The 13,019-nt window shown below is 35.1% G+C and overlaps 2 protein-coding genes across 2 annotated transcripts; both read left to right on the forward strand.

The window, feature by feature from the left end:
* Nucleotides 1-45: 45 nt before the first annotated feature.
* LOC110730112 (2-alkenal reductase (NADP(+)-dependent)-like) lies at nucleotides 46-2,347 on the forward strand. The gene is made up of 6 exons (XM_021909887.1): nucleotides 46-397; nucleotides 663-846; nucleotides 1,062-1,228; nucleotides 1,418-1,500; nucleotides 1,591-1,717; nucleotides 1,975-2,347. The coding sequence occupies exons 1-6, from the start codon at nucleotides 164-166 to the stop codon at nucleotides 2,221-2,223; spliced, it is 1,044 nt and encodes a 347-aa protein (XP_021765579.1). The 5' UTR covers nucleotides 46-163; the 3' UTR covers nucleotides 2,224-2,347.
* Nucleotides 2,348-8,578: 6,231 nt separating this feature from the next.
* On the forward strand, nucleotides 8,579-10,972 carry LOC110730113 (2-alkenal reductase (NADP(+)-dependent)-like). Its single transcript, XM_021909888.1, has 6 exons — nucleotides 8,579-8,937; nucleotides 9,192-9,375; nucleotides 9,568-9,734; nucleotides 9,859-9,941; nucleotides 10,034-10,160; nucleotides 10,458-10,972. The coding sequence occupies exons 1-6, from the start codon at nucleotides 8,704-8,706 to the stop codon at nucleotides 10,704-10,706; spliced, it is 1,044 nt and encodes a 347-aa protein (XP_021765580.1). The 5' UTR covers nucleotides 8,579-8,703; the 3' UTR covers nucleotides 10,707-10,972.
* Nucleotides 10,973-13,019: the final 2,047 nt, after the last annotated feature.

The following is a 13,019-nucleotide window of genomic DNA, read 5'->3' on the forward strand; positions in this document are numbered from 1 at the left end:
ATGTGGAACAATATGCGTGGTTCTAAATTGATGTACTTATTATTTCAACTCATTACTAATTAATGGTTACCAAGGCACAAAATTAAGATATTTATCCATCTTTGCAATCATCACCATTTTTCTCATAAATTAGTGCTTTTTTTGTGTATGATTTAGACAAGAAATGGAGGTGGTACAGAGTAAAGAATGGTACATGGCAGCCTACGCTAGAGACGGTCTACCATCGTCGGATCATCTTAAGTTGAGAACTGTGAGCATATCCTTAGCCGTTGATTCCATCCCCGAAAATCATGTTGCTATTCAGATCCTTTGGATCTCAGTTGATCCTTATTTGCGCTCAAGAATGACTGGTATTGAAGAGGATGGCCTTAACGTGTCCCAATATCCCATTAACCAGGTTTTTTTTTTTTTTTTTTTTGTGCAAATGTCGTATGACTTTCTATTAATAATAACGCCATTTTATTTCAATTTCTTTGCTGCTATAAAATAGACATTTGCATTGGTTTTATCAAATATTATAGTGTCCCTACTTTAAGTGTCTTAGGCCTTGTTCTTTTAATCCTCTCTGCAGAATTTTATTTTATGCTGATCTTTAGAGTTATGGTCACTTTTTCTTACTTTCGACAATAATTGTAATTGGAATAAACGGAATTTAAATGCAGGTTATTGTATCATATGGAGTAGGGAAGATAATTAGATCAAAAGATGTGAAATATAAGGAGGGTGATTTGGTGGTCTGCTCAGAAATGCCAGTTGCTGAGTATAGTGTAATACCCTCTCAAGCTGTGACTAATAAAATTGATCCTACTTTAGGGGTCAGCCCTTCAGAGTATCTCAATGTGCTTGGTACGATGATGATTCAATTTGATACTACGTACTCCCTCTGTCTCTATGTTTTATTTTATCGTTAATTGTTCTCCCCATCGCTCTATTTGTTCAATATAATGCTTCTTAATTAATTGAAAAGACGGAGGGAGTACAGTTTTGATGATGAGCAGGTCATATAATCAAAGTGGAAAAGCCTTATAATATAAAGTAGTATGTATGGGAAAAATGTGCAGGGATACCAGGATTTGCAGCATGGGTAGGAATTCAAGTAATAGGGAAGCCAAAGGCAGGGGAGAATGTGTTCATTTCTGCCGCGGCTGGAGGTGTTGGGATGATTGCTGGTCGATTGGCTAAAATCAAAGGTTGTCGCGTCATTGGTAGCACTGGATCTGATGACAAGGTGCATTTTTATAATTGAGTTTTGTTATACATAGTCCTTGGAGAGTTGGAGGTGTATATATAATACTACGCTAGAGATGGTACATGTATACATCGATCCCATCTCCCCTCCACGTTTTAATTAGTTTTAAGTTCATACAAACGTGATGTCTATTATAATTTAATTTAAACGGAACTTGTTTTTATGTAGGTGAGATTATTGAAGGAGGAATTTGGATTCGATGATGCATTCAATTACAAGAAAGAAACAGATGTTGATGCTGCTCTAAGCAAGTAATTTGTGCAGTATTATATATATCTTCTCATTTTAACCCCAATCTAAATTAGCATTAATTATGGATTTGAATTCTAAATTAATTACAGGTACTTCCCTAATGGAATTGATATATACTTCGAGAATGTGGGTGGCAAAACTCTTGAGGCTGTTCTCAATCATGTGAATACATATGCACGTATTCCACTTTGTGGAATGATTTCTCAATACAATAAGGTGAGTATAACTATGTATAGAGTACTTTCTTTTTATTCATGATTTGCATATGGAAGGAGTGAAAAAATAAAACCGAACTAAAGTGAAAATAAGTTCAGTTAAACAACACCTTAGTGTATTATTATCTAGGGTGATCTGCAAATGTTGTTAATTTGTTAGTTGCTAAAATTTAGATAGAGTTACCTTTTTGCTGTTGTGATTCGTTGTATATAAAAGTTAGCCTATTTAGTAAATTATTAATCATATCATTTGAACAGGTTTGGACAGAAAGGGAAGGGGTGAGAAATCTATTGAATATGGTGGGAAAGGAAGTTCACATGCAAGGTTTCATGTTACGGTCATATTTTCATCGTTTTGGGGAATTTGCAACAGAAATGGGTGGATATTTGAAGGAACAAAAACTAAGCTCAAAACTTAAAATTAACAAGGGTATTGAAAGCTTTTTAGATAGCATGGCCTCACTTTTTACCAGTTCCAATTCTGGTAAAGTTGTCATTCAAGTTTAAATCATAACAAGTCTAAATGCTCTTTCTATTGTGTGATTTCATGTTACACTAAATTGTGTTTAAGCAAACAATACGAACTTGGTGCATGGCGCATCGTCCATAGTCGTACGTTCCTTAGATTTCAGCTTTTTTTTTTTTTTTTTTTTTTTTTTTTTTTTTTTTTTGGTCATCGTGCATACTTTATTTTTAATGAATGCGAGTATTTATTTTTGTAAGGTGAAGTGAATAAGACCTTAGTCTTATTTTACTCAGCTTACTCCCGTTTGATTAATTTTTATGAGAGTTTTTTCTTTTTCATTAAAGTGTTAGTAGCAAGTAAAATGAGACGGAGATAACATTACCATTCACACAAAATAATAGTAATAAAAAGAACAAAGTAACACAAGAGATTTTTGTTAATACAAAAAACCCAATAATGATAATAAAAAAAACCGCGGGACTAGTAGTCCAAAACTTCCACTATAATAATATAATACCCCATCCGTCCCATAATTACAAGCAAATATAACTCTTAACAATTCAGTTTTTAAGAAGGATGGAAAAAGTATAAAATATTGTATGGAAAAGATAAAAAGTAAAGAATATTATATGAGAATAATAAAAAGTAGAGAATATTATATGGATAAGTTAAAAAGTAAGTAATGATTTGTTAGGTGTGTGTGTATTTTGTATGAAAAAAAGAAAAATTAAGTAATGATTTTTTAGGTGTGTAATTTATATGGAAAAGATAAAAAAGTAAATAATGATTAGGTGTTATTTTTAGTAATAGGAGGAATATTTTGGGACACCCAAAATAGTATATTTGCCTTTAATTATGGGACTGAGAAAATAGTAGATTACAATATGACTTCACCTAAATTGGATGGATAACAATATTTTCTCACAAAGTACAATTGGGGAACACTCACTAACTTGAGATTAAAGATGATCTCAAGCTCCTCACTTTTCTTTGTGGCTCTCTCTTATTACTCTCTTAGAGGTTTTCTTCACAAGATTTTAGGGGCCAATTTAGCTCTTAGGGGTCCGAATTGAGCTCGGAATTAGAAAAAAAAACTAACGCAAGTGCCTATTTTGTGTAACAAAAATGTATCAATTTGTGGGAAACTATAAAAATGAAACACTTACGTTATTTTTTTTGCAAAATCCGAGCTCAATTCAGAACCCTAAGGACTAAAATGATCCCTAAAACCTTAACCGAAGATTTTTTTGACATGTAAACCGATAAAAAAGTTGAATCGGGCTGCAATTTATACGAACTTTTAGGCTGCAATTTGTAGTTTTTTTTAAATGGTTGCAATTTACAAATTTTCCTTTCATTAATATACACCAGTTTTTCCAAACCCCCCCCTCTTCTTTATTGCCTTCTTGGTGTGTAGTATACAAATACAATACAGCGTATTATCTAAAGTTCTTTAACTCTAAAGATCAATCGTTAAATACTTGAATTCTCAAATTCAAGACCCCTCAATCTATATGCATAATTTGATATATCTGAGAAGAAAATTTTAGGAAAATTTGTAAGGAAGGTACTTTTAAAAGTGACATAAAAGATCTTTATATCATGTTTTGGTTGTGGGAGGGTTCTTTGACCAATTTTTGGCGTTGACCAAATTTTTCTGACCACAAAAATAGTTACATGCACAGCACATGACCACTAAAATGAACTTTTATTTTTTTTCCCTCTTTCCCTCTTTTTCCCTCAGCCAAAAATAGCAGTTGTTTAGCAGCATCCCTGACTTTGCCCTAAGACTGAAGCCATGTCTAAACCAGTGACAAACTAATATCTCAGAAAGATATTGAGGGGAAAAAGGGGAAAAGGGAAAGAGGGAAAATGAAGGGGGAAAAAAGGGAAATCGAGGGGAAAAAGAAGAAAAATAAAGTTCATTTAATTTAATTAAGTGGTCGACCACTTAAAAGGACCCTCTCCACAAATTTTTCAAATTTTTATGAAATGCTTTAACAACTAATTCGATTTTTGAAGTATTCCTGCATCAATAAGCACACTAAAGAAAACGAGTATCACAACTAGAGCTGTCAAAAGTTGACCCGGTCCGAAATACCGACTAAAACCCGATTATTAACCGACCCATTTGAACCCGAAAAATTGGTGACCCAAACCCGACCTGACCCCACCTGAAACTAACCCTAGGCCCGAGTTGACCCGAGTATGTGAGACCCAAACCCGAACATAAACTAACCTGGAGATGACCAGACCCGAATGTAACCCGTAAATTATTGACCTGAACCGAACCCGAATTGAACCGAAATTGACCCAAACCCGTTTTAACCCGTCAAAACCCGAATTTAACCCGACTTGTTACTAACCTAACTTGAATTCAACCTGACCCGTTCCTAACCCGACCAGAATTTAACCCAACCTGTTACATCAAACCCGACCCGAAATCAACCTACCTGACTTGTTATAGACCTGACAAAAATTCAACCCGACTTGTTATTGACCCGACTCGAATTTTACTAGACCTATTACTTACCCGACCCAAAAATCAACCCGATCTGTTACTAACCCGACTCGAAATCAACAGGACTTGTTATTGACCCGACCTAAATTCAATCCAAATTGTTCCTGACCCAATTTCAAATCACCTAAAAATGCATTTTAGACCACCTTATTATTGTTGATCAAAGCATTTTGTCTAGGAAGACCAAGTAGGTCCTTGCCAGCAAAAGAAAGGAGCATCATCCTCAAATTTAAAAGTTAAATATAGTATATATTTGTTGTATGGTCATAGGAGCATGACTCGACCTGATTCTAACCCGCAAAATATTGACTTGAACTGAACCCGACTCGAACCCGAGAATTACCCTAACACGTTTTAACCCGTGAAAACCCGAATTAAAACCGACCTATTGTTCACCCAACTCGAATGTAACCCGACCTAAACCCGACCCAAATCCGATAAGAAGTATGACCCGAAGTGACCCGACTCAAGCATGACCTACCCAACCCAAACCCAACCGGCATAGGTTATGGAATTAATCCGAATTGACCGGACCCTAGTTGACCCGACCAACTCTTACCGACCCAAACCAGTCTCGTTTACCCGAATTGACAGCTCTACTCGAAACCTTCAAAATTTCTCAAAAAAAGCATGGATATTAACCTTTCAATTTTGGAATTTTTTGACTTTTTTTTTCACCCAGAAATAAAAATTGTCGAAATATTTTACCATGGTCCCTAATACCCTCTGGGAGTCCAATTGGCTGGATGGAACCATCCAATTTGCCTTTAAACGACCAATTTACACGTTTCCAAACGGAATTATATGACCCCAAGATGCATCCCTTTAAATCTCAATGCTTTTCAACATCGGGCCCTGAAGCATTCGAAATTTCTCAAAAAGCGTGGATATAGCCTTCAATTTATGAATTTTTTCACTTTTTTTCGCCCGGATATAAAAATTGCCAAAATGTTTACCATGGTCCTAATACCCTTCAGGAGTCCAATTGGGTGGGTGGAACCATCCAATTTGCCTTTAAACGACCAATTTACCGGTTTTTAAAACTTGCGCCGATTTCATTAACTCAAGCCTATCACGAACATTTATGACACCATATAATGATTATATTTGGTTCCATACAGTATTATATGACCCCGAGATGTATCCCCTAACATCTAAAGGCTTTTCGACACCGAGCTCTAAAAACTTCAAAATTTCTCAAAAAGCATGGATATTAGCCTTTAATTTTGGAATTTTTTTTTACTTTTCTTCGCCCGGAAATAAAAATTGCCGAAATATTTACCGTGGTCCTTAAAACCCTCTGGGATTCCAATTGGGTGGGTGGAACCATTCTATTTGCCTTTAAACGGCCAATTTACCGGATTACAACTTGCACCAATTTAATTAACTCAAGCCTACTACGAACATTTATGACAACATATAATGATCATATATGGTTCCAAACGACATTATTTGACCCCGAGATGTAATCCCTAAAATCTCAAGGCTTTTCGACACCGTGCCCCTAATCCTCCAAAATTTCTCAAAAAGCGTGGATATTAACCTTCAATTTTGAAAATTTTGACTTATTTTCGCTCAGAAATAAAAATTGTCGAAATATTTACCATTGTCCCTACTACCGTCCGGGAGTCCCATTGGGTGGGTGGAACCATCCAATTTTCCTTTAAATGACCAATTTACCGGTTTACAACTTGCACCGATTTCATTAACTCAAGCTTACCACGAACATTCATAACAACAAATAATGATCATATATGGTTCCAAACAGAAATATATGACCCCGAGATGTATCCCCGATAATTTCAAGATTTTTCGACACCGAACCCCGAAACCTTTAAAATTTCTCAAAAAGCGTGGATATTAGTCTTCAATTTTGGAATTTTTTTACTTTTTTTTTTCGCCCGGAAATAAAAATTGCCGAAATGTTTACCATGTCCCTAATACCCTCCGCGAGTCCAATTGGGTTGGTGGAACCATCCAATTTGCCTTTAAACACCCAATTTACCGGTTTACAACTTGCACGGATTTCATTAACTCAAGCCTACTACGAACATTTATGACAACATATAATGATCGTATATGGTTCCAAATGGCATTATATGACCCCTAGATTTATCCCCTAAAATATCAAGAATTTTCTACACCGGGCCCCGAAACCTCTTAAATTTCTCAAAAAGCGTGGATATTAGCCTTCAATTTTTAAATTTTTAGACTTTTTTCACCTGGAAATAAAAATTGTCGAAATATTTAACATGGTCCCTTACACCCTCTAGAAGTCAAATTGGGTGGGTGGAACCATCCTATTTGCCTTTAAACGACCAATTTACCGGTTTACAACTTGTACCGATTTCATTAATTCAAGCCTACCACGAACATTTATGACAACAAATAATGATCATATATGGTTCCAAACAGCATTATATGACCACGAGATGTATCCCATAGAATTTCAAGACTTTTTGACACCGGGCCCTGAAACCTCTAAAATTTCTCAAAAAGTGTGGATATTAGCCTTTAATTTTGGAATTTTTTACTTTTTTCGCCTGAAAATAAAAATTGCCGAAATGTTTATCATGGTTTCCTAATACCCTCTAGGAGTCCAATTGGGTGTGTGGAATCGTCCAATTCGCTTTTAAACAGCCAATTACCGTTTTACAGCTTGCACTGATTTATTGGTTTACAACGGCCAATTTAATTAACTTGCACCGAACCCTCCTTGATCTGAAATTGATCCAAACCCGTTTTAACCCGTCAAAACCCAAATTTAACCCGACTTGTTACTAACCTAACCTAAATTCAACCCGACCCGTTCTTAACCCGATCCAAATTTAACCCAACTTGTTACAAACCTGACCCGAAATCAACCTGACTTGTTATTGACCTGACCCAAATTCAACCCGACTAGTTATTGACCCAACCCGAATTTTATCAGACCTATTACTTACCTGACCCAAAAATTCAACCCGATCTGTTACTAACCCGACTCAAAATTAACACGACTTGTTATTGACCCGACCTAAATTCAACCCAAATTGATCATGACCTGATTTCAAATGACCTTAAATGCAATTTAGACCACCTTATTATTGTTGATCAAAGTGTTTTGTCTAGGGAGACCAAGTCGGTCCACCTGACCCGAATGTAACCCGACCTAAACCTGACCCAAACCCGATAAGAAGTATGACCCGACGTGACCGGACTGAGGCATGACCCAACTCAAACCTGACCCGCATAGGTTATGGAATTAATCTGAATTGACCCGACCCACTATTTCCCGTCCCAAACCCGACCTGTATACCCGAATTGATAGCTCTAATCACAACAATCTTGAGATTACTACTATTAGCCTTCACGTTATCGTCCAACATCATAAGTCGAACACCAACACCAACATCATCATTGTTTATTATTCATTACACGACTTATTACCTCCCGAAATCAAGGTCACATAAGGTGCATAAGTGCATTGCATGCAATGAAATCAAATAGCACTGATACATTACAAGTTCTAGACTAATTTAGAGGTCATTACACTTTACATCTCACTGGAGCATAAAAGCCAATCGTTTTTCACATGTACTATCTTTTTCCTTGAAACAATATGCGTGGTTCTAATTTGATGCACTTATTTCAAATTTTCAAATCATTACTAATGGTTATGCAACCACAAAAGTAGGACATTTTTCCATTTTTTTCACCTGTGCAATTATCACCATATATCTATTATTATTGACAAACTTTTAAAAAAATCGGATGTACAATAAAATATTGTACATCCGTTATAAACCCTAAAATGAGCAAAAGTTACCCTTTAAATGAATAAAGGTTATCCCTATAATACAAATAAAAATTATCTACGCTTTATTGGTAATGAATCACATTTTTTCATTTTTTTCACCTGTGCAGTTATCACCATATATCTCTTATTATCACTCGCAGTACGATAGTATAAATTAGTGCTTATTTTGTGTATGTTTAGAGAGATCGAGTTTTGAAAGAAATGGAGGTAGTACAGAGCAAAGAATGGTACATGGCAGCCTACGCTAGAGACGGTGTACCATCGTCGGATCATCTTAAATTGAGAACTGTGAGCTTATCCTTAGCCGTTGATTCCATCCCCGACAATCATGTTGCTATTCAGAGCCTTTGGATCTCAATTGATCCGTATATGCGCTCAAGAATGACTGGAGTGGAAGAGGATGGTCTTAATGTGTCTCAGTATCCCATTAACCAGGTTCGTTATTCAAGTAGCAAATGTCGTATGACTTTCTATTAATAATGCCATTGCATTATACTTCTTCATTGCAAAAAATAACGACACTATCATGTATATCATTTTGGTTTATAGTGTGTCGTTAAGTTTCTTAGGCCTTGTTCTTTTGAACTTCTCTATAAAAAATTCCAGTTCAATTTATTACGCTAGCTTAGCTTTACATTTTTCTTACTTTTGACATTAATAATAATTGGATAAACGGAATTTATATGCGGGTTATCGTAGCATATGGAGTAGGGAAGATAATTAGGTCGAAAGATGCCAAATATAAGGAGGGTGACTTGGTGGTTTGCCCAGAAATGCCACTTGCTGAGTATAGTGTAATACCCTCTCAAGCTGTGACTACTAAAATTGATCCTGCCTTAGGGGTTAGCCCTTTGGAGTATCTCAATGTGCTTGGTACGATGATTTTATACTACGTACTCCCTCTGTCTCTATGTTTTATAATTATTTTATTCTTAATTGTTCCCTCTATCGTTCTACTTGTTCATTTCTTCTTAATTAAAAAGACGGAGGGAGTACATTTAGACGAGCAAGTCATAAAATTGACTGACAATGCCTAAGCATATAGATTATGGGGGAAATGTGCAGGAATACCAGGATTTGCAGCATGGGTAGGAATTCAAGCAATAGGGAAGCCAAAGGCAGGGGAGAATGTGTTCATTTCTGCCGCGGCTGGAGGTGTTGGGATGATTGCTGGTCAATTGGCTGAACTCAAAGGTTGTCGCGTCATTGGTAGCACTGGATCTGATGACAAGGTACGTTTTTATATTTGGGTTTTGTTATACGTAGCCCTTGAAAGTATGTATATCCTGTCTCCCCTCCCGGGTTATTATTGGTAGCACCGAGTTTTAATTTAATAAACGATCATATTTTTTATAGGTGAGATTATTGAAGGAAGAATTTGGATTTGATGATGCATTCAACTACAAGAAAGAAACAGATCTAGATGCTGCCTTAAGCAAGTAATTAATTAATTGAGGGTTAATATATATATATACACAATATCTTTTCATTTTCACTAAGGATTTTTAATTATTCTAAATTAAATATGTAGGTACTTTCCTAATGGAATTGATATATACTTCGAGAATGTGGGAGGCAGAACTCTTGAGGCTGTTCTTAATCATGTTAATACATATGCGCGTATTCCACTTTGTGGAATGATTTCCCAATACAATAAGGTATATACGGAGTACTTTCTATAATTTCTATTTATATTTTGTAAATGGAAGGAGCATTAGATGACTATGTTCTTTTAATTATCTTGAACTGAAATGAAAATAAGTTGAGGGGGATTTGCATTTGTCTTTAATTTGTTAGTTGATAAAACCACCTTGTGTTGTTGTGATTTCCGATTTAACTATTTATGCACGGAGTGTTATAATTATATGTCGAATTGATATAGCTTCTATAAAAATTGTAGAGTGCTACATGCATAATTACATGTAATTAAATTCTTAAGTATGTGATTTAAACAGGTATGGACAGAAAGGGAAGGGGTGAGAAATCTATTGAATATGGTGGGAAAGGAAGTACACATGCAAGGCTTCATGTTACGGTCATATCTTCATCAATTCAAGGAATTTGCAACAGAAATGGGTGGATATTTGAAGGAACAAAAACTAAGCTCAAAACTTAAAACTAACAAGGGTATTGAGAGCTTTTTAGATAGCATTGCTTCACTTTTTACCAGTTCCAATTCTGGTAAGGTTGTCATTCAAGTCTAAGTCATAACTAGTCTAAATGCTATTTTTATTGTGAGACCTCATGTTACATCAAATTGTGTTTAAGCAAACAATAACTCGGTGCATGGTGCATTGGTGCATCGTGCATACGTCGACCGTGTCCGAGAGCGTTTTTTGTTTTGTTTTTTTTTTTTTTTTTTTTTTTTTTTTTTTTGTGTGGTCATGTTTGGTTTACTGTTGTTCATGTTTCTTTTTCTATTGCGAATATTCATGGGCTTAGTCTGAATGCGAGTATTTTTTTAGGCACTCATATTTACTATATGTGAGTAATTTCTTTTTTAAAGTGAAGTGAACAATGCCTTAGTTTTATTTTACTTAACTTGCTCTCGTTTGACTAATATTTATGAGAGCATTTTTTGTTAAGTGAAGTATGTAAAGTGAGACAGAAATGACAACATTACCATTCACCAGTGCTAGCTTAGCATCCAAATGATGTCTTTCATCAGTCATCACCGAATGCGATCCAGATTATTTCCAAACCGTCTCTAGATATATGAAGTATCATTTAGTAGACTGCCTATCATTTTCAACATCAAATACAACATCATACTCTGTATATGCCACCAAAAATAATGGTGAAAACTTTACAATTCAACTTAAAAAAAAAGGTGAAGTATCATTTAGTAGACTACGGGCCTATTCTCATAGACTGAACTGAACTAAATTGAACTGAACTGGGCTGAGCTGAGCTGAACTGAAATGAATATTTTAAAAGAGAAGGAAATTAGGAGCTGAACCGAAGTGAACTGAACTAAACTAATTTGAGCTGAGCTGAACTGAACTGAGCTAAACTGAATTGAACTGATCTGAATTGAAAATAAACGTATGAGAACAGACCCTACATATCATTTCCAACATCAAATACAACATCATACTACATCACTACGTATATGCCATCAAAAATAATGGTGAAATAAAATTCAAAAAAAATAAAAAATAAAAAAATACCCAAATTTCAGTTTCAATAAACTTAACAACGAATTAAGGAGGTAATGAAAATATGAACATTGACTAACCGATTTCAGATTTCTATCCTTTTAAATTTAATTAAAGTCAAATTACAACATATCCAACTCAATCTTCCAATTTGATATCAACTTATTATAATATTTCCGTTTTTTTATTTTCGTTGATCCAAATAAAAAAAATAAAAAAAAAATTGAAAGGTTTAACTTGAACAAGGATTTGCAAAAGTGGTGTTAACCTATCTGATTAGGATTAGGATTAGGGTTGGGGTTAGACATTTACGATTAGTTTAGGTTTAGGATTATACCTCGAAGACTTGGATTTCAAGTTTATTCCCATAACTAAAACAAAACGGTTTAACATTCATGTATTATATATAAAGCCAAACAACCTCCTTTCTCTCAATCAAAATACGGAGTACTACATTATTGCAACATAATACTTCGTATTCTTTTGTTACTTACCTTTTTCATCAAAATAAAGATGAGACTCTTTGGTGTTGACATTTATTATGATTACGACCACGACAAGGTTGTTCATATGAATCATGAAGAAAAAGCTAATAGTACGAGTAAAAGTACTAGTGGTACATTCGCTACTGATAATAGTTCTCTTGTAATGCATCAAGAAAGGGTACCAAAGCTTAAGAGAAGTAGTTATTGCGACGAACAAAGCAAAAATACACCGAAAAAGCAAAAAAAATCCAAGGCCAACCAAAGAACAGAAGAAGGCAGATTTTAAACCCCCAAATCTTCCAAGTGAATTGATAGAGAAAGTCAAGGGTTTGACCGATGAAGTCCCTAAACTCGTAATGCAAAAATACATAAGTGTAACAGATGTTAGTGACCAACACAAACGATTATTGATTCCCAAGACTGACATGCGTAAGGTTGATGGAAGTATGTTGTTAACGGATCAAGAAAAGAAGGGATTGGATGAAGGCGGCGATATTAAGGTGACACTTATATTGGAAACCAAAGAAGAGATGAAGCTAAAACTATCAAAGTGGCCAAAGAAGAATGAAGTTGATGAGAGTAATCGTAATTATGTGCTGCAAAGTGACTGGTTGGAAGTGATTGACAAAATTGATCTTAAAGGAGGTGACGTTGCTCAATTATGGGCGTTTAGGTTTGGACAAGATAGAACAAATCTTGGCTTTGTTTTCCTCAAAGTTTTTGACAACAAATTAAATAATGCTTAGCTTAGTGTAGCTTCATGCAACTCTTTTTTACTAATTATTACGTATTAGGGTTAGTTGATTAATGAAGTTAGGGCTTCATCTAATCTAGTTTAAGATATTGTTTAGGAAGGATTATTATTATATTCGAT

This window comes from Chenopodium quinoa, unplaced genomic scaffold, assembly GCF_001683475.1.
Source record: "Chenopodium quinoa cultivar QQ74 unplaced genomic scaffold, ASM168347v1, whole genome shotgun sequence".
Classification (NCBI taxonomy): domain Eukaryota; kingdom Viridiplantae; phylum Streptophyta; class Magnoliopsida; order Caryophyllales; family Amaranthaceae; genus Chenopodium; species Chenopodium quinoa.